The 24,248-nt window shown below is 54.0% G+C and overlaps 7 protein-coding genes across 7 annotated transcripts; 2 read left to right on the plus strand and 5 right to left on the minus strand.

Moving 5' to 3' along the window:
* Positions 1-647: 647 nt before the first annotated feature.
* DSM5745_10461 (uncharacterized protein) lies at positions 648-2,104 on the minus strand (the record flags this gene model as incomplete). Its single annotated transcript, XM_026752477.1, has 4 exons — positions 648-1,003; positions 1,086-1,537; positions 1,603-1,732; positions 1,801-2,104. The coding sequence occupies 4 exons, from the start codon at positions 2,102-2,104 to the stop codon at positions 648-650; spliced, it is 1,242 nt and encodes a 413-aa protein (XP_026598920.1).
* Positions 2,105-2,817: 713 nt separating this feature from the next.
* On the plus strand, positions 2,818-4,081 carry DSM5745_10462 (uncharacterized protein; the record flags this gene model as incomplete). The annotated part of the gene is made up of 4 exons (XM_026752478.1): positions 2,818-2,943; positions 3,005-3,489; positions 3,558-3,622; positions 3,690-4,081. The coding sequence occupies 4 exons, from the start codon at positions 2,818-2,820 to the stop codon at positions 4,079-4,081; spliced, it is 1,068 nt and encodes a 355-aa protein (XP_026598921.1).
* Positions 4,082-5,285: 1,204 nt separating this feature from the next.
* On the minus strand, positions 5,286-6,590 carry DSM5745_10463 (uncharacterized protein; the record flags this gene model as incomplete). The annotated part of the gene is made up of 1 exon (XM_026752479.1): positions 5,286-6,590. One exon carries the CDS (start codon positions 6,588-6,590, stop codon positions 5,286-5,288), a length of 1,305 nt encoding a protein of 434 aa, XP_026598922.1.
* A 1,570-nt stretch (positions 6,591-8,160) lies between these two features.
* On the minus strand, positions 8,161-12,051 carry DSM5745_10464 (RNA dependent RNA polymerase; the record flags this gene model as incomplete). The annotated part of the gene is made up of 4 exons (XM_026752480.1): positions 8,161-8,734; positions 8,783-9,103; positions 9,152-10,518; positions 10,567-12,051. 4 exons carry the CDS (start codon positions 12,049-12,051, stop codon positions 8,161-8,163), a joined length of 3,747 nt encoding a protein of 1,248 aa, XP_026598923.1.
* A 960-nt stretch (positions 12,052-13,011) lies between these two features.
* DSM5745_10465 (uncharacterized protein) lies at positions 13,012-14,247 on the minus strand (the record flags this gene model as incomplete). The annotated part of the gene is made up of 5 exons (XM_026752481.1): positions 13,012-13,125; positions 13,192-13,533; positions 13,621-13,665; positions 13,748-14,130; positions 14,181-14,247. 5 exons carry the CDS (start codon positions 14,245-14,247, stop codon positions 13,012-13,014), a joined length of 951 nt encoding a protein of 316 aa, XP_026598924.1.
* A 3,194-nt stretch (positions 14,248-17,441) lies between these two features.
* Positions 17,442-18,873, minus strand: DSM5745_10466 (uncharacterized protein; the record flags this gene model as incomplete). The annotated part of the gene is made up of 3 exons (XM_026752482.1): positions 17,442-18,184; positions 18,233-18,773; positions 18,832-18,873. The coding sequence occupies 3 exons, from the start codon at positions 18,871-18,873 to the stop codon at positions 17,442-17,444; spliced, it is 1,326 nt and encodes a 441-aa protein (XP_026598925.1).
* Positions 18,874-20,284: 1,411 nt separating this feature from the next.
* On the plus strand, positions 20,285-20,966 carry DSM5745_10467 (uncharacterized protein; the record flags this gene model as incomplete). The annotated part of the gene is made up of 4 exons (XM_026752483.1): positions 20,285-20,335; positions 20,521-20,565; positions 20,625-20,768; positions 20,859-20,966. 4 exons carry the CDS (start codon positions 20,285-20,287, stop codon positions 20,964-20,966), a joined length of 348 nt encoding a protein of 115 aa, XP_026598926.1.
* Between the last annotated feature and the right edge of the window lie 3,282 nt (positions 20,967-24,248).

Genomic DNA, 24,248 nt, shown 5'->3' on the forward strand with positions numbered 1-24,248 from the left:
TCTAGGATGAGTCCGATGTATCACGAGCCGATTTGTGGCTTAACTATGCTACCGAGCCCCAATCCTCCAATCTCAGTGATTAGACATTTATGAGAGCCTGAGGTGGTTTGAACAGCTGAAAGTCCTCGTTGATACACAATAATACTAACTTAATTGGACCACACCGAATGCTGAGCCAGCAGCCTTTGCATCGAAGCCGAGTTAGGGCTACAGCCCTTGGGGATGGTTGTACGATCGTAGCCCTAAGTCACGTGTTGTCGTATAGATATTTCACGGCTGGCGATGGCGTCAGGAATACTCACTACCGCTGGGCGTCTGCAGACAGGGTACTCCCAGACCGTCTTTGTATGCTGGGGTCAAGTCATTTCGTACTAATCTTGTGACTAAGTTTGGGTTTATGCTAATCCTCTTTCTTGGCCTGTGTAGCTTATATATTCCTTATCTAGGCCATGGATACTTCCTATCTAGGTAGGTAACGTCTCTCGATTGACGAACTGCTTCACACGTTCATCTTTTTCAGCCTATTCTATAAAACGAAGAAAATAATCATATTCCGCTATCTATATCCCAACAACCTACAGTACCACGCCATGCCGCCCAAAGCACGCACCATCCCATCCCCGTCCCCATCCCCTCGAGACCGGCCCTCACAAATGCGCCTGCGCACCCCTCCCCTCCCCAACCCCATCAACCCCAACCTCCGCCTCAATAACCATCTCATACCCCTGCGGATCCGGCCAAAACCTGACAATCCTGAACCCCGCCTTCGTCAACAACCCCTCCCAATCCCCCTGCGTCCTCTCCGCCGCCGACAGCAACGCCATCATATTGACGTCCATCGTCGTCTGGCTGATACTCGCGCCCGTCGGGGGAAGGACGATATCATAGATAATAAGCTTCGAGTAGCCGGGGACCATGGCGGCGCGGGTGTTGGATAGCAGGAGGGAGGCTTTGTCGTCGGGCCAGTCGTGCAGGACCGCGTGGAGGAAGTAGGCGCGGCTTCCTGGGCTATGTTAGTACCGTACCATTCTTATGCATCGATGGATACGTAAGTGAGGGAAAGGGGGGATGGGAAGGTGACGGACCCGTAACCGGCTGCTCGTTGAAGAAATCATGCACCATCGCCGTGATCTTCCCATCAACCTGGCCCTTCGCAACTTCAATGATCTCCGGCAGATCCTGCAGGACTAACGAGCCCGCAGGGAGATCGGGATGTTTAGCCAGGACATGCCCGATATCGATGCCCGTGTTCCCGCCTACATCGACGACGAAGGGCGCGGCATCTAGATTCGCGCCCTGCAGCAGTTTACCCGTATCGTACACCCTCGTCCACGGCGTTTTCCACGCCGTCCACGCTTCCATGTGCCCCGTGAACGCCTCGTAGTGGCTGGGACTCTTCTGCAGGCGGGTGAAGAAGTTGAGGTGTTCGGGGTCTGAGTCGGTGTAGTTGTTGCTTATGGCGTCCGTGGGCTCTCTGTAGGCGGTTTTCGCGAGGTACGAGGGGAGGTTGTGCCCTGCGGCGATGTACTGGTTTGTCCTGCACAAGGTATAGTGAGTATGGATTGGATAGAAGCGAGGGCGGTTGGGATGAGTGGGACGTACGCGGCCTGAAGCGAGGCGCGGACCTTGGTGCTCTCGTCGCCGATTGCAAATGAGAACGGCGTGGGCGTGAATCTGTCGACGCCGGTTTCTTCGACTACGTTGAAGGCGGCGAGGAGGCGGAAGAAGCGGCCTAATCCGTGTCTCCATTAGCAATCCCACCCAAGATAGGTACGGAGAGAAAGCGAATATAGCACTCACGCAGCAGGTTCGTCTCAACGGTTGGACTCGTCAACCCCACCAGCTCATGCAGACTCTTCTCACCACCGCCTGCATCCGTCCACGCCTTCCAGAGCCCAAGATCAATGCACGTCTGCAGCGCGGCAAAAACAACGGGGTGTTCGAAGCAGAACCCCCACGCGCGCTCGTACGGACTCTCAAGTCGCGCGAGGAGTCTCCGCGCCGCGGCACGAACCTGCAGGCGCTCGACTTCATTGCCGCCGAATGCCTCGGGCGTGATGGCGTCGAGGCCGGCGATGATTTGCTGTGTTTGGGGGCTGGACATGGTCTTGACTGGTCGGATTCTTTTCAGACGGGGAAGCGATTGATCTATCAGACCGGCTTCTGCCCCTGAAGGCTGAGACGCAGCCGGGCTTTTATAGCCTGCATTGGCTCTGCGCTAGCGACGACCGGGTCGCCCGTTGTCTCAATGGCAAGGTCCATGGCTCCACAGGTAGATTCGGAGTAGGACGTACTACGGAGTACGTATGTAGGGAAATGACGTCCCCACAGTTCCGGGCAAGCCGCAACGCTCTGCAAGTGCAGCCGTTATCTGTCAATTGTGGCGGTCCACATGGATCATGCACGGCCGATATGAGAGTGTTGGAGTCCGCCAGGCCCGATCGGGGATAACAGGCGCCACGAGCCCTAACTCGGCCAGGGATTTGCGTGCGGACGCCCGGGCCGGGGGCCCCATGTGGGTCGGCGTCTGCGCCAAGGGCGTTCGGCCCTCGTGGTTGACAGGTCGGCTCCATCGTTGCATTTGGCAGGCCGCAGTCGACAGGTCATGCCATTAGTGACTCGCAGGATTTAGTGAAGCCGACTATTCGAGCGGCGTGTTTCAGGGAATCCTGCGCGGCGTTCAAATTGGGGGTGTTTCCGAGCTCGCCAGGCCCTCGGCCTTTTTTTCGTCTGGCTTTACAACTCAGACCCCGGAAACTTGCGTTCTTCATCTATTTTGCCTTCGTCGGTATGGGCTACTATGGCGGTAAGGGGCCCATGGTCAACGGCGTCCTCTGGATGGAGGTCGTGATCTTCGCGGTCTTCGTGGCGCTGCGCCTCTACACACGGCACCAGATTCTCAATGCCGTTGGGATTGACGATTACCTCTGCTGCGTTGCGCTGGTCAGCCAATTCCCCAAACCGCAGGCGACCAAGGTCGATGCTGACGGATTCCAACGAACAGGTCTTCCACCTCCTCTACACGATCTTCGTCACCATAGCAAGCGCCTACGGCCTCGGCCGCCTCTCCGCCGACGTCGGCAACCAAAGCATCTACTTCGAAGCCGTCAAGTACGAGATCCTCAGCCAGTTCGCCGGGATTATGGTGATAGGCGTGGGCAAGTGCGCGGTCGGCACGTTCTTACTCCGCATCATCCGGAATAAGGTCCAGATCGCGTTCATCCACGTCTGCCTGGTGATAACGGTGATCATCACGCTGTTCGCGAGTATCACGGCGATAGTGCAGTGCGACCCTGTGGAGCGCAGCTGGAACCAAACGGTCCCCGGAACGTGTTGGATCGACTTTTCGAATATCGGGTATACGGTGGGCTCGTGGTTCGTGGCGATGGACTTTGCGTTTGCGGTGCTGCCGTGGTTTGTGGTGTGGGATTTGAATATGAAGCATAAGGAGAAGATTACCGTTGCGTGTGGGTTGAGTTTGGGGATTTTGTACGTCCATGTCCATCTTACCTTGCGCTCATCCTGTCGGTTCGCTTTTACGTGTCTAATATGCATAGCGCTGGAATCTGCGGGATCATTCGCACCGAGGCCCTCTCCGGCCTTAATGCGCAGGAATACATCTGTACGTCACTCCGTCCTCAGCATCGTTCCATATCATTGACACGACAAACTAATCGCTTCGCGTGCAGACGACACAGTCCCCATGCTCATCTGGTCCGCAACCGAAAGCACCGCAACAATAATGTGCTCTTCGATCCCCGTGCTGCGCCCGCTCTACACACGCCTGAAATACGGCACGAGCAAAGGGAGCTCAAACGAGAACTCCTCGTACCAGCTGCCGATGTACGCGCAGCGCCGGTTCGGACGATCCGGGTATTCCTCGAAATCCGGCGGCAAGGTCGATGAGTTTGGGATTGCGAGCACGGATCTGGGGACGGTGAACGAGTATCAGGCGCAGAAGACGGTGATATCGCATGGGGGTGGGAATGGCAGCGATGAGGATATTTTGAGGGGTGCGGCGGGCATTGAGAGGACGGATGAGGTGACCGTTACGTATGAGGCGTTTGGGAGGAAGCGGTAGATATAGGTACCTACGCGTAAGGGTTGATTTGGTATGTTATGTTTTGGTGCAGTTGGGCTGGGACTATGTATTTGTATCTATGCCCTGGTGGGGTAGACCACGGCGCGATTGTACTATTCATCTCACCCATCATCTCACTCATCACCGCAAGTAAAGCCGGCTGCTATATGTTATGTTATCCACCCCTCCCCACCACTGACTGCCGGGCGACGAGATCTGCAATCTAGTTTCGCACTAGAATTGCCTGCAGGAGAAGCGGGCAGGGCGTGAGTAGCCAGCTGGAGGGAGTTCATTTTCTGTCTTCTACCTAAGAAAGGATATGCAAGTCAACACAGTGAAGGACAGTGAGGAGCCGCAGAGTAAGATGGTACAGCCTAAGCAGCTCGTCTTTGCCACCACCGCAACAGTCAACTACAGGCAGCAAACTTACCGATCTAGCAGCTTCTCCAGGTCGCAATCAGCACGTCGATCCCGCATACCCCAATCCCAGCAGCCTACCACTGCATCGGACGCTACCCCGGTGCAGCAATGTCATGCTCCGTCAACTCAGGGTGTCTTGTACATCACATAACAGTGGCAATACCTAGCCACTTTGTCTACAGCTATTACATACATAGGTGGACGGGTATCTACTCTACTAGCCCAGCGGAGTTGACATTTGCCGATAAACGGCCGACCATAACGTGCCTGGCCACCTTTGACCTTGTATAGTGCCTTTTGATCGAGTGGAATCTCGAAGAACTTTCTAGATCCGTCATACCGACCTCGAGTTAGGGCTAATTCCGGGCGGGCGTGTGCACGTGCCACCGCAATACGATTCTTGCCAGAGCATGGTAAGCAGAACACAACAGCTACGTTAAGATATCTCCTCGTAGCGGAATCTGGGTATAGATAATACTTAAAATTACATATATAAAGCCAACGCAACCGGGGCATAGCTAAAGGTGTCCAGGCCAGGCCCGGCAACCCCAGGCTATGGGTTGGAAATGTACGACACACCAGCAAATAAGCAGTGAACGCGAAATCAACCTCTAGAGTGCCAAAGTAGTACATCAATCCGTGCTGAACGTCGGTCTAGCCAAGCCTGCCTTGCCCTCCCTCGTATGCGAACATACGACTTTTTGAATACGTGTAACATTATCATAGCAATCCAGTCAAATGAAGCTAGACGCCCTACAAACATACCGTATCACCTTTTGAACCTTCACGCAGAACCACCCTGAGGACCCGCAGACTGTAGGCTAGTAAAAACGTCTAGAGGCGAAGGGACCGGCATTCCAGTCGGGAATCCAGCAGCAGGGCGGGTCGCCGGAAGTTGCCCGCGGGCATTAACACTGTCGCCACGTGTAAGAACACCAGCTAAGCCCCCAGCGCCCGCAGCAGGACCGTTCTGTTGTCCGTCATCTTTGCCAGCGGTAGCGCCACCAACCTGACCGGCGAAGGGTCTCACGGCGCCGGTCGGGGTATCCCGGTCGTCAGAGCCATCAAAACCACCAAGAAGACTTCCAGTAGAGGAAGCCGGTCCGTTCAGCCCACCACCCTGGCTACCAGGTCCCCCAAGCCCGCCGAACGGGTTTCCGAAAGGACCGTTGGAACCAGCTTGCCCGTTATCCTGGTTGTCAGCGGTCCCCGAAAGTCCGGAAAAGAAGCTGCTCGGGAGCTGCCGAGCGCCGAGTCCACCAGTGCCGGTTCTGCGGCCACGAAGACCAAGACCACCCAGCAGGCCGTCACCGGGGGAGTCGCCTTGATGCTGAGAGTTAGCGTTCTGGGATGCGGAAGAGGCAACAGTCGAACTTCCAGCCGTACCCGGTGCACCAACCCCGAATGAACCGGGCACGGCATCGTCCTGGCGTTGGCCGTAAACATCAACGTGCATCCCGGATGCGAAGGGGCCAAACGTGAAGCTTCCGCCAGCACTGGCTGAACCAAAGCCTACGGGTGAACGTCCGGGTCCAGCGCCCTGCATTTGGCCGTGGCCTTGGCCTTGGCCGTAAACATTGATGTTCATCGGGATCGGAACTGCTGGGGTCCCACCGGCGGGAAGCCTAGCAGAGCCTTCACCAGCCGCGCTTGTACCAGCGTTTCCTCCGGACGGTGTCGAAGGGTCATTTGTGGACGAGGCTTGACGACCGCCGGTGGAAAATGCAGTGGCGTCGCTGGGAGGCTGAGGGCCAGCAGGAGCATTAACGCCTGCGCCTGCGCCGCCGCCTGCAGCCGCGAAAGACGACTGAGCTGGTGTCGGGGTCGGGAAACTCGGTGCAACGGCGGAATCCGCGGTGGTCTGGGCGCCGGCGGCGGTATACTGCCGAGCGGCACGGGCAGCGGTGGTCGTGTATGCCCGCGCAACCAGAGACCCCTCTTGGTCGGGACTGGGGCTGACGAGAGGGGCTACGTTGACGGCGGTAGGGAAGGGCAATGGTGGGAATTCATAGGCGAAGGTGAACTCGGGGCGAATAGGAGCCGCTTGGGAGAGGGCCGCGAGGGCAGCGATGCAGGTGAGGACGTGCATTTGTACTGGGATTCGGGAGGGCAGATTGGGAGGAAGGAATGCCTGCGGCTTGTACTGAGCAGTGTGTACTGTGTGGGTGGTAAATGGTCGCGTCACTTATATATTGGTTCTCGTTTCTCTCCTACTCCCCAGACGCCACCTTGGTTGAGTATTCGCATACCCCTTTCAAGTGATCATCAGTTGAAAGACTCGCACCATACGGAGGACCCTTGCTGGTCGAGTATAGACGCCAAGTGATGCGAGAGTACGGCCTGTCATGCATGTCAGCAATATCACTCTGCGTCCAGAGAACCCTGCGTCTTCGATTGGCGCGGAGTCGCAGCTAGTAAACGGACTATCAGTTGCAGCGAGGTTATCCGGAAATTAGGGCTGTCGATCGCTATGCTGGTTGACCTGCACTTGGTAGGGATGGCGTTTGTTAGTTGGAACCAGAAGAATATTGGCATTCGCTGATTGTAGCAAAACGGCTAGTGGACATTCTCTCGCAGCATAGCCTCGTAGCTGCGAGGAGTGATATTGCGATCTCGTTGGGGACGGCACGTTGCGAGTAGCTGAGGAAAGCATTCCCGATCATCGAGATACGGAGTAGGGGGCTGATACTGTAGGCGGCCAATAGGAAAAGTCGGAAGTATTCCAATATCAGCCGGGCTGGAACAAGCAATTCGCGACCGTAATTCAGGGATAACCCTTGCGGAGCAAGGTGAGGCGTAATTGAACAGGAGCGGGCCTGACGAAAGCTGGACAGGGTGTTCGACCTCTTACTTACTGCGGATGGCCCGTAGTGCAATGCCTTCGGACATTCTGTGCCCAACCCTGCGTCTCGAACTGGGTGGGCAAGGTGAGCTGTCGTCCCGAATTTCCAGTTGCAAGTCATCTTCTCGCCAAAGCTTCGTGTCTCGAGTCGAGTCGAGTCAACCCGGGATGTCCCCGCCAGCCCCTATCCACGATACCCCGACTTGGTACTGTCAAGCAATCGGGATTCTATCCCGCTAGGTATGGATTCTGGCATCTGCATCCCCCGGACGCAATGCGGTGTAACAAGCGACTATGCTGTCCGCCTTGGCAGGTACGCCGTACATCTGATCATGTCAAGTATTGACGCAAGGACAAGCCCTGCATGCTATTGCATCTGCAGTTGGGATTGATATGGGCGGATGCTCTGATGCTCTGGGCTCGCGGTGCAGCTTCAGCTACTCAGAAATCTTGAGTGGAGTTTGGCTCATCGTTAGATTCAAGAGGGTAGGATTACTCCTGGTTGTCCTTCGGGTTAATATAGGCAGATTGTGAGGTAGGTAAGAATGTACGTACCAGACTGTCACTATCGTAGATGCATACACACGATGCACCTTGGCGCGTACAGTAGCACAAACATTCATCCTCCAAAGATGTACCGTCAGCAGCTGCAGTGAATTGGTAAGTACGCTGTGCTAGAGAGCCGTAAGCGTTCGCCCAATGTTCGAGAAGGATCGCCATGAAAAAGTCTATTGCAGTAGTAGTAATATACAATCGAACGTTGCAACTAGATACAAGATACATGCATCCAACTAGCCCGCGGCGTTTCCGTATCAAGTCAAATGGAGTTGATCCGAAGCTGACGCAGCATGATCTGAATATCAGCGAGTGTCCAGCCCTCAGCAGAGTCAAGAGGAGTGTATCTCGTAGCACGGTCATAGTCACGGTCGCTGTCGCTTTGATCGTCTCCCTCAGAAAATGGAGATGCGCGTGCAGGCGACATTCGCACATTCTCCCCATAAACCCGCGCATTCTTCTCCAACTCTTCAACCTCCATCAACAAAGCGCAAGCAGCTACAACCTGGAAGCTCTGGAGATCATTCCATCCTCGGTCTTTCTTACTCTGACTCCGTCGGTTCTCGGACGCAACATGGAAACAAGCAAGGCAGCGTTCCAGCGAATCGTACTGACCTGCGTATCCGGTAATCGGGCCGCGAGGACGTATCTGGGCTAAGATCCAGGACGTGGTTCGCTCGAATTCATCTTTCAGTTTGATGGACCGTTCGCGTTGGCGATGGGTTTGCACGCCGCTGTTGTTGAGGATCTGGCCGACGAAGACTTCGAGCTCGGTAATGGGATGGATGGGATGCTCGGAGAAATTCTCCATCGCGGTGTATATGGCGCCTTCGTATCTGAATGGATTTTTAGCATTGAGTAATCTTGGGGAGAAAGGTTCGTACGCTGAGCGAAGTTGTCGGGCGGTCTCTACGTGGTCTTTCCAGTTTACGGAAGCGCCAAGTGCAATACATCGCGTTGTTAGCGAGTTAACAAATTTCTTCCATACAGCAATCGGGTTCGGCTTCTTTGTCGTATGAATGTCTTTTTTCCAGATCTCATGTTCATCAATGGCTCGGTAAAGCTTGCCAAGTATTTTCTCAGACCGGTAATACTTGTGCACTGGGGCGGAGTCAATATCGTCATCTGGATAGGGGTGCACATAGCGGGCTTCGAGCTGGACGTCTAGTTTATCGTGGATCTGGGCCAAGGGACCCGGGGCGAGGCTGTTTGTATTAGCTAGTGATATTTATTTCTCCCATTCAGAGGCTTACAAATCTGGCCTGTTCCGATTGACAAACGGCATTTCTTCCAGCCTGACCGGGACGCCAGTTTTCGAGAAGTCAACTGCTGTCGAGTGCAGCTGCGCAAGCTTCCGGCAGTCTGAGTGCGAGGTTCCGAGTTCCATCTGATCGGCCAGGATCATGTGTTTTGTCGCGATAACCCCAAGTTTGTCGGTCTGCATAAAGTCAACGAAAAAGTCGGCCATGTCCTTTCTCTCGACCACACGCTTTATGTCGAGCGGCGGAGTGCGGGGGTAGTCCGCAGGCGCAAAGACCTGCTTCGGGGTGGCTGCAGGGTCCCAGATGATGTTGTACAAGTCGCCGTCCAGGTCGCCGCCGCTGAGTTGGCTTGGAAGATCTCGAGCGCCCTTTTTACTGAAGATGATGCAATTTTTGTGATGCCACAGAGGGTGGCGTTCCGGAGGCGGGACATGGTACGCGTATTGGATATCACCGTCGTGCAAAGCCGGGGATCGAGTAACGAGAAGTCGACAGTGACCAGGTCGAGCTGCAAATCTGCCGCCCATGGTGTCGTACGTAACGAACACTTCGTTCTCTTGTAAAAAGCCAGTCTCATCCATAATACCAAACAGTGTGATTCCCTTGTCGACCGGAATGCGTGCCTTATGCTTCAAGAGCCGTAGTTCGCGAAGGACCAAGGCCTCAACAACAGCCCGGAGGAAGGGGACGTCCTTAAAGTCAAGCTTCAGGTTGTTAAACAACAGAAACAGTCGATATAACCTAACGCAGTCAGCAACGCCTTGGCCTCTGATAAAGTTCGCTGTATTCTTGGTAGTGGCGGTTGCCTTTCGAAGCTGCTCGATGCGCAGCCCTTGAAGCCTAAAAAACCACTCTTCGTTCACACCCATGTCCTCCATTATCTTAATCACTTGGCGATTCAGAACAAGCGGGATGGGCTTCGATCCGGAGTCGCAGATTTCAACGTCCGTCGTCTCCTCTGCCTGGAACTTGATCATTGATGGTCTAATGTAAATCTTCGAGCCCTGGAGGCTAGGATCCAAAGATAACATGCCTTTCGCACCACCTAAGCGTATCTGAAAGCATGTAGGCCGCCCCTTTCGCATTGGCAATACCGTGTGAATGGCGTCGACCGCATCCTGGGAGATGGTTCCGACGCCGTCGCTGTAGACTCGCCCGTTGGCTTCCACATCTGGTATTTTCCACACGCTGATCTTATTCTCTTTCAGATTGATTGCGAAGGGCGTGTCGGAAAAGGCCTGTCCAATGCGAGCCGCGCATCTAGCGGGTGAGGTTATATTCGAGAATATTCCGATTGCTTTGATTATGGTGAAATAGGTTTGGAGCTTGAGATCATCGTCCACGAATGGTGCAGAGAACTGCCCACGTTAATAAGCGCACAGTTACTGTATCTGGGGAGTGCTTACCCAGGCGGAATGGGACCTCAGGGAAGAGTGAGAGAACCCCAAGAAAGTGTAAGTGCGACCGGCAATGTGGAAGCCATACTGGAACACATCCCTGAACTTTTCAAACACGCGGTCGTTGTTAATCTTGGGATTAAAGTGGACATCTTGCCCATCCTCTTCGCAGAACTGCACGCGGATGAAATACTCGTGATGGTTGGGAAAGCGTCGGAGAATTCGGTTCAGAGCCTCTACTTCCGGACCATGCAGGGTTATGCGAGAAGGCGTTACCTGCACTCTGTAGACGTACGCAAAGTTCCGAGCTGGTCGGAAGCCTTCTGCCTGGATCATCCCGTCGTAAAGCTCCTGGTCACTGCCCGTAATGATGTCGATCAAGCCTTGCGTGGTAAATTCAGCGGGATCCGCGTGGGGCGAGGGCCAGCCGAGAATGGCGTACAGCCTTTTGAAAGAGCTTATTGAGATGGCTCGTTTTCCTTGAGCCTTCCTCGTCCTAAAGATCCCCACCAGTCTGTTTGCTAGGTTGAGGACAGTGAATGGAGGAAGGTATGCATTGTAAACCAGCCCCTGTAGTAAGAACAATACCCCAAACGGGAGTAATGCATTCTTCGTAAAGCGGGTCAACTCCGCTTTGAGGATCTGCAGCTGCGATCGCCAGCTTCCGTAAGCGTAGAACTCCTCGTGAGCGTGGAGCTCCTTGTGAGCGTAGCCAGCAGCAGTCCAGTTGCGATCGTAAGGAACAACGGTCACCCGATCTGCCAGCCCACCCAACTTTCTCTTCAAGTCCACAGGGATCACTTCGAACTCGTAAACAAGGCATTGGCCGACAATTGCACTGTGGGAGTCTCCTAGCGAGAGGAGGCGGACGTGCGAGGCTCCGTCCGATTCGAAGAACAATGGGACAGTAGTCAAAGTGAGTAAAACTGACCCAGCGTAAGTCCACACAAGCTCGTGGATGGTATTCAAAGGAATTCTTATGCGGCGCCGAGAGGGAGCGAATTGGACAATCATGTTGCGCTTTTTGAAGATGACGGTGCCGTGTTCCTGCCAAAGGACCTCGGGGAGGTAGGCGAAATCGTTGCCGGAGAAGGTAGTGTACCCACAGCTAGACTTTCTCAAAGTGAATGACACGGACGCTCCTTCTTCCTCAATCACTCGCGAGGGATTGATCCGCTCTTCGACCTCGTTGGCCAGAGCTCGAAGGTCGATCTGGTCGGGTTTCCGATTACTCGGTTTGCAGAACACATGGGATCCGAGGATGCACAGCTTCGAGATCGGTCGCGAGTCACCGTCTCGGAGCTCTTCCCCATGTCGTGCCAGAAACCGTTCGCCGTCAGAAGAAATAAGGAAGAGGATGCGTCCGAATCGTTTCCTCCTCGGCTTCTCACAGTCGTAGTTGGCGATAGCGAGGGACCGCATAAAGGGCTCAAGCAGGTGCTGGAACGCATCTTTGCTGAGCTCGGCCGGGAGATTGTGTACGAAAACCTCCATGATGATGCCCCAACGATGGCTGGCAGTCAGGAAGGACGATAACACTGGGGGTCTCCAATCATGGCGGGGTAGTGGGCGGGGTTGAGATCGAGGGGCTCGGTGATTAGAGAGGGGGTGCGAAAGAAGGTAGAATGAGCAATGGGTGATGAGAAAAGAATTCCAGAACGAAGGAGATGATGGAGAAACTGTCGGTGGTGTGAAGGAGATGGATGTGTTGGGGTGTCGGGAGTGAGTCCGGGCGCCTGGAGGAAGTGGGAGGAGTCACAAACGGACCCACCGGCCAGGCACCCTCTCCCTGCCATTGGTCCTCCCCAATTTGATTCCACTGCCCAGGGTGATCCATTCCATTTCCTCCAAGTCGGCCTCAATTTTGATTCTACTTGTACCTGCTATCAGCGGATATCCAATTCACTCTGCATGCCTCTTTGGCTCTTGACGATACCTCAGGTCCAGGTTTCCTTCAGAACATTGTCCGAAACCGCACCAAGAGCCCTCCATCCACCCGCTCCGATGCCACCTCAGGCCAGACCAGACATTCGCACCAGAGGGCCCGACCGTGTCCCAGTTCTAACCCGTGAGTCGCATGACGCTCCCCGAAGCGGAGCTAGCCATACGGATTCCCCAAGTGCAGAACCCCTCTGGATCTCATCCGCAAAGAATGATACGACGATTCATTTCGATGCGAGATATAGGTCACGCCCAGTCAAACGGATCTACTCACCCCAAACGTACCTTTGACTCATTGATCATTGCTTGCGGAAACAAACCAATGCCCGTATCGCGTCAATCTACAACTCATTCGTGCTTTTGGGCCATATGAAATGCAAGCCCAGTACAAAACTCGCGCTAGCTTGTCGGGGAAACCATCCCCAGCCTCGCTGAGCGCAGCTAGATGAGCTCCTTCACAGTTGAAAAGGGCTTAGAGTAGTCGAAGAAGCTTCGGGTAGCATAGTATGGTATTTAACCACCTATCCACTTGAGCACTAGCACCCGGACCATTGGGAGACTCTCCAAGGCCGCTTGGGCGTGTCCGAAGTACTCTTCCCCTCGTGACCCTGCGAGGACAACAACTGCCTGATATTTGCCAAGGTCAGTTCTTCCGTGAGATACGCGACGTCGAGGTACAAGGCGGGAGCTTACCGCCGTATCAGGGCCCTCCGATAAGGTTGCAAGCATCTGCTCGGTCTTGGTTGGGGATGTACTTCGTGGCGCTCCAGCCCCTTGGGCAGCATTCAGTGGCCCCGTGTCAGAACCAAGACCAAACCACTTGCGCGGCGTTGCAAGCAGCCGATTTAGTTGTGAAGCATTGCCAGAGTGAGAGGTTACCGGCCGGGGGCGGGGGCCATCCCGGAGATCTCGCACATGCAGCAGCTTCTCAAGCACCCACTGTTGGATCTGGGCTTTGGCCATTGAGCGAGAGACGAAATCGGTCGCTGTGAATATTCCGTCCGCGTTGGTTATTTCAGCGTAGGAGCTTAGGTCCTATGTGGAATGGGTCAGGTCTGGCCGGCTGGGGGTTTCGAGTGAGGACGACGCTACGACTTTGGGATGGCATGGCGTGGTACTCACAGTCCATTTGGCGAGCCTTCTCACCGTGATGAGCTGGTCGGCCGACTATAAATGCGCATCAACTCATGTCAACTCTGTCCGCCACGTGGTATGGTCGGAAAATCCAAACAATGGTGATTTCACTCACCCCAAAAGAACCAGAAGGTATCTCTCTAAAGCTAGCAGCAGCCCAGGCCAAGGTAGCCCGGTCTTCATCAAACCACTGCGCAACCAGATGGACCACGTCTTCGCAACCAGTGCGACGCAGCGCTGTCTCAAACGGCTCTCGCTCAGCGCTGTATTTCAGTTTCCGGCCAATATGGACCTCCCATTTCATAGTGGGGGCGGTGGTCCATTCGCGGCCGAGGGGCTGGAGCGAAGCACCAAAGTCAAAGACGGCGCGTCTCAGGCTCCTGAGCTTCGCTTTTACTGTGAGTCCGTCCAGACTGCGAAGGGGGCGGATTGGGTTCGACTCTGCGAGATGAAGGGGCGGGTTTATTGCGCGTGGTAGGCGGTCGTAGACTGCGCACCCTACGGGTTGTTAGATGCGGAGTGGGCAACGGGGGCCGATTCAGGCTCACATGTATAGGTCTCGCGGCAGTTGAAGATGATGGTCAGGTTGGTTGGGTGTTTGGGTTGGCGCGGCATTTTGCGGTGTTTGGTTGCGATGATACAGTGTTGACGGAGTATGTTTGGAATTAGAGGCAATACCGTACCTAGGACTGCGAGCTCCGCGTGTCACGTCATCGCCAATATATTTCCAGATCGCATGCCATTGTTGATGGGCGGGGACACGGCGAAGAGCACTGGGTACCGTATTCTTTGTTTGCCTTTACGGCTCAACTTCTTCAGCGCCCGAACTCGCACAGTCGCAATGGCGGCGCTTTCGACAAAGAACTGCGCACTTCAAGAGCACCAGCCATGGAAGACGTCCCCGAGGATCTGCTCAATGCCAATCTCACCACCGCTGTCGCTGCGATCAGGTTGACTGGCTGCCTTTGTCAGAACGGTGGCCTTCCCACTTACAAGAGGAGCAAGCGGCATCTCGTTGGAAAAGCACGCTCACGGCTCGATTCAGAACTCAATTGACTCTCTAGCCCTGCTGGGTTGAGACCGTGCTGTTCCCGTGGGGTAATCGTTGTCTGTTCTTGTCTCTTTGTTGGCTCCCAGCCCAGCTCAGGCGATTCTAGAAGAACACAAAGAAGCCAATAAGCTTGGGAGCCTACGACCCGGACATGCTGAAAGTCGAAACATTTTACAGTCTGGGTAGTAGGAGCAGCTCTAACCACCTCTCCCAAGTAAATGTAAAAGTGACTCTCCAGACCCTCTTTCAACATGCAAAAGTCCTTCGCCCACCTGGAGGGCTTTTAAATACCTTCGAACTAAGTTTGTCCTTGGAGCAGATCGTGAAGGTCCATAAATATGCCAGCAATGTGTTAAAAAAACACTTCATATATTCTTCTTAGTTAAGTCATTTTATTACTGGTACTACCACATATTGTATTCTATGCTACTGCTTCATCTACGCCACAGGGTCGGGAAATAATATCGAGATATATAATGGTCCGATCTGCCCACATTGTGATCCTGGTTATCCCGCAGAGTGTCATTGAACAGTTGTCATTCCCCAGTGTTCGCCGTCTATCTCACAATATATCATGTAGCTGCTGAAGCGCAAATAAAGCCCAAATCAATAAGAAATAAAAAGATCAATCAGGCATACTCACCTTGACCAAGGCAGCGAGGGATCACTGACGGTTGTCATGGGAACAAAACACACAAGCGCGACGCGTTGTATGGTCTTTTCTTTTTCCATATATCCCACCAGAGTCAGACCAGGCTAAATATTCCATTCTCCTTCAATCCACCATTCAAGCGCCCACATGTTCGTCAGCACTATTGGCATTGGTAGCAAAGCAACTAAGTCTAAAGCAGGAGGCAGTGCAGTAGCCGCTTCTTCCTTTCACTGCGCATCATGACAAGTTCTCAGGAAGCCCAGCGCGCGAAAGCTCGATTCCTGTTACCGTACCGCGAAGTAAGCTCATCCGATGAGTACAAACGGATCTGCCTCGACTCAGACTTCGCTGCCCTCACTCGGCCTCCGCCCAGCAATAACAGTATTGGAACTCCGCTTGCCTTGCCGCAAGGTTCGTGACGCCGCTCAGCCTCCGATCATGCTTGCAGTCGCCCATTACTCTTTTAAGCCCCCTTCGCGTCGCCCTCATCCTTGACCACCGCGATATTATATGCGTACGGACCCGGGCTCGCGAAGCTTCCGACATGGCCTTTCGCGCCTAGGTCGCAGAAGCAGAAGCAAAAGCACACTCCGGGTGGGTGCGCAACAAGGTCGGTCACACAAAACATGCTTCTGCATCCCGCAAAGGCCGCCCACTCCTTCGTACTGTGAGTTCTCCCGAGTCCTCCTGTCCTACTGGAAAGATGCAGGTGCCTTCGCTTGTCGGCGACGAATCTACGTGAACGGTGGTCCTTCCTCCTCTCCAATCAGCCAGTTTCGATTTCAACGGTTGCTCGATGCCGAATGGATCGCACGGGTCCTCGAAAAAGGCCAAAGCCAGAGCATTTGGCGCCGGGCTGTCTTGACTCGAATCCCTTTCCTACGATTCGTATTGGTCCCCTCCGGTCCCTCGTCTCGATCGAACTCCCTGGGTTAGCGGCGCTAGCACGGCGATTGAAGGGCTAGTCGCGGCATCTCTCCGGTCTGCAGCCCATTTACAATTGGACGGAGGAGGTGGACTTGTATGGGGAGTCTTGCTTCCGGTGTTGCTCAGGACCGTGAAATCAATACCTGGAATTCTCGAACGCCGAACAGGGCACCGACCCAATGCGCTGGATCCCAGTGTTCTGCGCCAGGGCGCCGTCGGTGTCTTGGGGGGAGGAGGAACCTGGGCCCATGGAATCCACTTGCGCACTGTGCGTGTTCAGGCTCTTCTACGTGTCGACCTATTGCCCTCGGGCTTGAAGGGTAGCTGTACGGAGTATATATCCAGCGCCGATTGACCGTGAAGGTATCTCAATAAATCCAGGAGGAGGGCGCAACGCGCTCAAATTACGGTATCCCAGAAGAGCTTCCCTCGCCTTGGCCGGGGTGTAAACTGTACGGTACGGTAAAGTCGTCGCGTCGGGATCCGGTTGCTGCCTCTCACTAGGAGACAGACTCAGTAGCCAGCAATAAAGAGCAAGTGCATCTCCATAACTCGCAATCAACCCTGTTGTTTCTTCGTCTGTTGCATCGTACCGTATTGCTAACAGCCGCGCCGGCTGCCAGGCCGTAATACGGTACGGTACTGTAAGTCTTGGCAGCGGCTCCCGATCGCATTTTCCGAACGCTCTTGGCGGGTCCGCGAGACGCGCATGCGGTGTGGCCCGTATGACAATTCTTAAGTAGGGAAGCAAAATGCAAAGTAGAGTTTCCTCCTATGGACGGGGGGCGGACACAGTATCGGACACAGTACTGTTATGCTAGGGCTTAACCTCTGCTTGTTAGGTCATTGACATGTCCAAGTTTAGTCCTCACGTACGTATTCCGGCGACGGCGCACATAGTGGAGTGGGAAGGGCTACGCACTGTATAAGATGGAAAGAAGAGCGGCTTACTGGGCTATAGGACGAAAGCAATTTGTAGGAGACATAGAAATCAATACATAGACAGAAGAGCAAGCAATCAGAACAAAACACAGGTTACAAACCAAGTAGGAAGAAATCAGAAAAGCTTTTTTGGTAGGCACCTCCCTCCCCCGCGACCCAATAGGTAACGGAAAGGCAAACGCGCAAAACGCGAAGGTCTTCAAGGTCACCCTGGGCAGAGCCATATTGGCAATGGACTTACTCATCCTTGATCACAGAGGACATCACAGTTCCCAGCGGGGTGATATTGCTGGATGCAACGTCACCGTCGTCATCGTACATGTTGAACTGGTGTTTGAACGGCTTCTTGAGCTTGTCAGCGACGCCGGGGTCCAAGTTGCTGAACAAATGGTGTTTAGACTCGCTCCCAGCGGGGCCAGCGTGCGTTGCTTCGTCGACCACAGGCCTCGGCGCTTCCTTCTTAGCCAATACGACGATTGCCTTGGCGACAACGTGCTCGCTCGAGGGCGGACCCATGCGCTGGACTCCGATTTTGTAGGTGAAAACCGGGCGGAGCGTCAAGACAACAAGCCGGTTCTCGAGGACACGGTCAACGTCTTTGTCGCTCTGTGCGGCCTTGCTCGTGGCATCGGGTTCCATCATGCGCGAGTGCCGGCTTCCGTAGAGCGGCAGCTGGTCGAAGAGCCGGAAGTTAAATTCCTTGTCTGTTATGCCGCATACGATGGAGAACTTGGTTGCTAGCATAATGATGTCGGCTAGCTTGTTGCGCTGCTCCTTGCTGATAGAGGAATGCTTGAGGAGGAGGTGAAGCGGGCCCTGGAGAAGCAGACTGGTGAGCTTTTCTTTCGCAGTGTCCATCCGGCCTTGCATCTCGAAGCTGAGGCTCATGCCGCCACCGCAATGTAGGTCAACGGCTGACGTGTGTGTCGCGATGGATCGAAGCAGGAGTTGTCGCCATTTGATGGTGTCCTCGCGTCTGGCTGCGGAAGTGAGTTCATCATTGACCAGAAATATGAAGGCCAACTTACCCCACATTGTCGTCTGAAAAAGCTGGCGGAGATATAACCCAAAACCTGCAGGGGGTTGGTAGACGAAGGGGTTTACCTTTGCTACTTTGTCGTTGAGGTACTCTGGCTCGACAAAATAGAACGGGGTTTGCACGATCCGCCACACGGTTCTATTTACAATAGCATGTGCAAGAAGCTCAGGCAGACGCCGGTAGACCGAGGAAGGGAGCAAGCCCTTCAGCAGATCAACCGGGCATTGGGCGCAGTAGGTTGCAGCCGCCTGGATGACCTCTCCCCATTGTTTTGACGACAGTTTCTTTTCCAGTTTCGCCATATCATTTACCGCGTACTTTTCCGACCAAGAGGCGACTTTGTTCTCGAGCTCAGCGGCAAGCCCTTTAGCCGTCCCTTTCAGGTAGCCTCGTGGGTAGCGCTCTGGAAAGCAGATCCCTCGCTCCTTCATCTCATCGACGGGGCTCGGAATGCCCAAAAGCTCGAAGTCCTGGTCAAGCGGTTCGATCTTCGTTTCGTCCGAAGGGTCCTCTTTCGCCTTTTTGTTTTCCTGGTTGTGAAAGCAGGGGTGTTAGCGCAGAAGGCCAGGAATATGGAAGATAGCATACCGCTGCGGCGCGTCCGGCGTTCTTTGGCTTTCTTTTGGGCATGATGATGGGACGATAGTGTTGCAGGACAGTAGAACGACTGAAGAATGAGCCTCTGCAGAAGCCTTTAATAAGGCAGTAGCCATGGCTGACCTCAGGGATGTGGGTGGCGAAGTGACGAGGGCACAGGAAAGAGACAAAGACAACCACCGCATTCCGACCTACCTACGGTAGCGGCACATGACCCTGTGCAACCTTAGGTATTTCCAGCCACCTGCAACACATCTCTTCCCTCTTTGTTTTCCCATGGTCCTTCTCTGGCAACCACCACCCATCGCGGCCGGAAAGATCTCCCCTGATAATAGAACTGTGGGTGCCCTCCTGATTTTTACCATCGGCCCTGGGAAAGACAGAAATGCCAGTGAGGAGACTGACTTCTTCCAGAACTCAGACACGCAAACCTTGTGCCCTGCCAGCGTCCACCTTCCATCGGCCAATCCCGCAGGCCTTTGTTTTGAGATGGCTTTAGACAACTCCCAAAACAATTCATCGGCACCGTCCCACTGCCCCGGTCCGTCCGAATGCCCGCAACCTGCGCCCATGCGAATGACTCAGTGAGGTCATGGGAACCCAGCTTCCATACGTTCGCCGCGTTTCCCACTCCGACTCGCGTCTCTCACAACGGTATCCAGGCCAGGAAACGTGCAGAAGCTGTTTCTTGCGCCAAGGAAGGTGGCTTGGGCCGTGGTCAAGCTTCTAGAAGCGTAAAGACCACCGCTGGCGGTGCCTGCTATCACAACTGAGTCCAGCTCCCGGCTGCTGATTAGCTTTGACGCAGAACAGCTCTTACAGCGCATAAGACCACTACCAGGATCAAACCGCCATGTCTGAGCTCTACTCAGCTGCCTCTCAACCTCGTTGCCCACCCCACCTGGCTGTGGCCTACATAAAGGTGTGACGGCCGCACAGTTGAGTTCTGCAATTCGCCTTCTCTACCTTCCTCAGAGCTTGCTTTCCTATCCGCACAACCTTCTCTCCCATTTTTCCCCGCTCAAATCCGTCGTTGACCATCTCGTATCGTTTTTGAACGCTACAAAATGTCGCAGATTGGCTTGACCGTTGTGGTCTGTATGAGCACCTTCTATACTTGTGGGTCATTACTTCAGACAGTCCTCCGCTTCGTTATCAAGAGATCATACTAATAACAGCCATGCAGGGTGTGTCGTCTACTGCTCCTACGATTCCGACGCTAGCCCCCCAGCTTCAACACTCGCCCATCCAGCTCCAACATTCGCCCTTTCAACAGCCAACAACTTCTTGCCGAGCCCGGGACACCCATTCGTATTGCACGATTCGATCACGTCAATGTATCCGACCCGGGGCAATGGTTATCTTGGCTCGGGGGAAGAGTGAGGCAGTCTATCAGGACTTGCCTTCCTCTCGGTCGAGATCTTACCAACCTTCATCCCATACAATGGGTAGTCCATTTCCCGGAGGGGATGGCCCAGGTGGTGAATCAGCAGGCGTTTGAGTACGCCCTTCAACGGCCGGGGTGGAACGACCAAGTTCGCCTCACCGGTGAAACATTTTCTCAGGAATCGGAGAGCTTGATTAGGCGCGTGTACGAGGGGAGTGAAGTCCAACTTAGGATGGATAAAGATTCGGCCCCTCGACACTACGAAGTCTACTAACGCATCGGGATTCGCACAGACGGGCGATCAACTGCTGGAGGTTATATACCGTGAGAGCGAAATCGTAAGTGACTTACATGTTGCCCTGCATCCTTTCCAAGGAGACATCTAACCTACCCACAGCGCGTTCGGAGTTTTGAGACCCAAACAACCAGCGACGAAGAAACGGATCTCAGGGCGACTGGTTTACCGACTTTCTTGTGGACCCAAAACGATCTGTACGGATGGATCGGTGACAGATTGCGAACCCGCTCTGATAACGCGGTAGTAAGTTCCCCAACAGAGCAGTGCACCCTCGCATTCTCTTCAAATCGCCACTCAACTTCGCAAATCATTGGCATGCTGACAATATCTTAGACAGTGGTGCTTATTGGTACCGAGTGGAGCACAGCAAGATGGATAACAGAGCTTCAAGTGCGTTTACAGGCGCTTCGGGGTGTGCATTTCGTGTTGCTGCGATGTTAGATGCTAGGTAGCGAGGTACGTACCCCTACGCGATGTGTTCCTGCTCTCCTTAGCCAACACTCAGTCCATCTGACAAGGATGCTAACCTTTCGAGATATGATAGGTTACGCGAAAGCCTGCTTTTGCTGAACCCCAATTGCCACCGACATTCTGACGATGTTTGGAGACGGACGCCCTGACTGGCATGATTGTTAGGTTGAGATTAGATACACAAAGATGGGTCTTCCTTTGACTTTGCTTTTGCTACCTTCTGCTTTCCTTTGCTTCTGCTTTCCTTTCCTTGTGCCCTTCTTTCCTATCTACCAGATCGCGTTGGCTTAGTATTTCCTTAACCAGACTGCCAATTGAGTTCCTTTTCTGCTCTAGACACAAATATCTCCACGTAGAACTCCTGTCCCGTAGGCTCACAATTCCCCACGTAGTACGCAAACCGACTAATATCACGAAGAGAAGGACGCCGAACTGCTCTCTCTCAGCAAGGCGACACGATGCCCTGCACAGGATAAGATTGTGAGCCTTGCGTCAGACGATGCATTCGCGGGGCTTTAGCTTAGGACTTGCGTGACTAGAAGAAGAATGGATGTAAAAAGGGAATGGTCAAAGAGGTACGGGAATGGGTGAGAAGAGCGGCTCTTTCTGGGTGGAAGTTATGTAAGTGGTCGGGGGGTACTGCGCAGTGGAGGAATAGATCATTACGGAGGACTCTGCAACGGAGTGGCAATCTACATGGGGTGCAGGTGCAGGTGTGTAGTACATACGACCGGGGTGTGTTGAAGGGATCAAGTGAGGAGCACCTACCCAGGTGGGTAGGAGGGTAGGTACCTAAGAGAGGGCTTCATGTCTCAAACAGCTCAGGCAACCACGACAACCTTCCGTTCACTGCCAAGGCACAACTCTCTATTTTGCTCCGGCCACCATCTCGCATTTGCTCAACAAGGACAGGGCCATTTCGCTTCGCTACCCACGGTACGGGAGCCACCTGAGGCAGGCACACTGAACTGCCTCATGCACTGCAAATGGTGGTGGAGAATAGCACACAGAACCAGAACTAGATACTCCGTACATCAGATAGAGTGAGAGCGATTGCGGCAAAGTTGGATCAGAAAAGCAAACTCCACTCGGATACGGTAAAGTCACGACTCACAGACCAACGCAGGCTGTCTCAAGCGTCATAGACCGCATATGACACCTGCTCCCCCAGGCGAGTAACCTGCGTGACGTTATCGCCGTCATCATCGTACCTCTAGAACAGCGACTTGAAGTACCCCTAGAGCTTGCCCGCGATCTCCGAGGTGAAATTTCCAAAGAGCCTGTTCTTCCCCGAGCGAAAGTCCGGCCGAGCCGTTTCGTCCTCAACCAGCGGGGCCTCCATCCTGGCCACCACCACAATCGCCTTGGCAATAACATGCTCGCTGCTTTCTGGGCCGGCACGGCGCCCGTCAGCCTTGTAACTGAACGCTGGGCGCAGCGTCAATACAACGATTCGGCTTTCGAGGACCCGGTCAACGTCGTCGTCGTCGTTCAGCGCGGCCTTGCTGACGGCATCGAGCTCTATGAGTCGCGAGTACCGGCTCCCGTAAAGCGGGAGCTTGTTCCACTCGCGGTACTAGAACTCCTTATCAGTGAGGCCACAGAGGATGGAGAACTTAGAGGCCAGGGTAAACAGCTCGGCGGTCCCCTCGCGCTGTTCTTTGCTAACTGGGCCCCTAAGTAAGAGGTTGAGTGGGCTGGCGCGCAGAAGCCGTTCAGTGAGTTTCTCCTTCGCCATATCCATGCGTGGCTCCATCTCTGCAGCCAAGGTCCAGGGATTGCCGGGGTGGCTGTCTTTGTTATTGCCCGGAGCATGAGTTGGCGGCACTTGATGGCGTCGTCGCGTCTGCCTGTGAGGGAGAGTCAGTAGCTGGAAGGTTGTCGGCGAACATAAACATCCGGGGTGGGGGAACATAGCATACCGTCCACCATCCGCTCAAAGAGCTGCTGGATATAGGGGGCGAAGCCTGCCGGCGGGTCGAGGTGGAAAGGGCAGGGGGTACCACCTTGTCGTGGTTATAGTCGGGATCCATGAAATAGAACGGGTTACGCATGACGCTCCACAGCCTCTTATTGATAATCACGTGCGCCAGAAGGCTGGGAGACGCTGGTAAACAGAGGCAGGAAGGAGGGTCTTCCAGAGCTCCAAGGGACATTGGACGCAGTAGAGCACCGCTGCCTTGATAATGTCTTCCCACTGCTTTGCGGATAGCTTCTTCTCTAGCTTTGCTATGTTATTCCCAGTGTATTTCTCAACCCATGCTGATACTTTGCCCTATAGCTCGTCGGCGAAGCCTTTGGCTGTGCCCTTGAGGTCGCTGGGCTCGTGGAGCGGAAAGCCGAATCCGCGTAACGCAAGAGATTTGAGGTCGTTCGGTGCGGACCAGAGTTCGAGATCTTGGTCACTGGAGTCACTGTTAATCTTGGTTTTCTTCTTCTTCTTCTGCTCCCCCTCCTGGAGAAACAAGACCCAAAGTGTGAGAAGGATGATATACCGCTAGGTGAGGGTCAGCTCTCTTTAGCTTTCTCTTGCCCGGGCCCATGATAGACGTGACGGGTGGGAGTTACGACGAGAATGCTGGGGAGTCAGGATACGGTGCAGTTTGGATAATCCCTTGAAGAATGATAGGGTGGTCATCTTACCTTAATAAGTTAATCCGGCCAAGGACCAGGGAACAGGAATTACAAACAAACAATAAAGACAAGTTATTACTACCTAGGTAGAGCGTGCGTGCACAGGACCCTATACAACCTATTGTTTACAATTAGCCAGCGGCATTCTGCTCACCTTTCCCAGCTTCAACTGTGATTAATAAAGCGAAGCCGTAATAAGTCAGTCAGATACTATGGTGGGATGCTATCGAATAGCAAGAGCTCCACTCCACCATCTCCAGACTCCATCAAGCGCGTTCCCTGTCTCACTTCTTTGTTTCCCATCCGTATTTTGCTGGTCGGTGGCAACGCTGTCCATCCTTACGCCGGCTCGGGAAACAAAGAAGAACAACCGGGGCCTGCGATTGCAAGGGGGTGGATAAGCCAAAGGAAAGATATTGTGAGGATCACATGCTGTGAATGCACTACTGCTACTACCACTACTACTGCTACTGTCCAATATTTGCTGTTCCTCCAGAAGCCCAAGTTCTCTGATTTCCATTGAGTTTGTCCCTTAAAAAGCGCATTCGATGGAAAGATTAGGCTCGTATACTGAACTGGTAGGAAGGCCGTGAAATACCTAGAGTACTGCACCAAAGA

This window comes from Aspergillus mulundensis (genome assembly GCF_003369625.1).
Source record: "Aspergillus mulundensis strain DSM 5745 chromosome Unknown scaffold_15, whole genome shotgun sequence".
NCBI classification, from domain to species: Eukaryota; Fungi; Ascomycota; class Eurotiomycetes; order Eurotiales; family Aspergillaceae; genus Aspergillus; species Aspergillus mulundensis.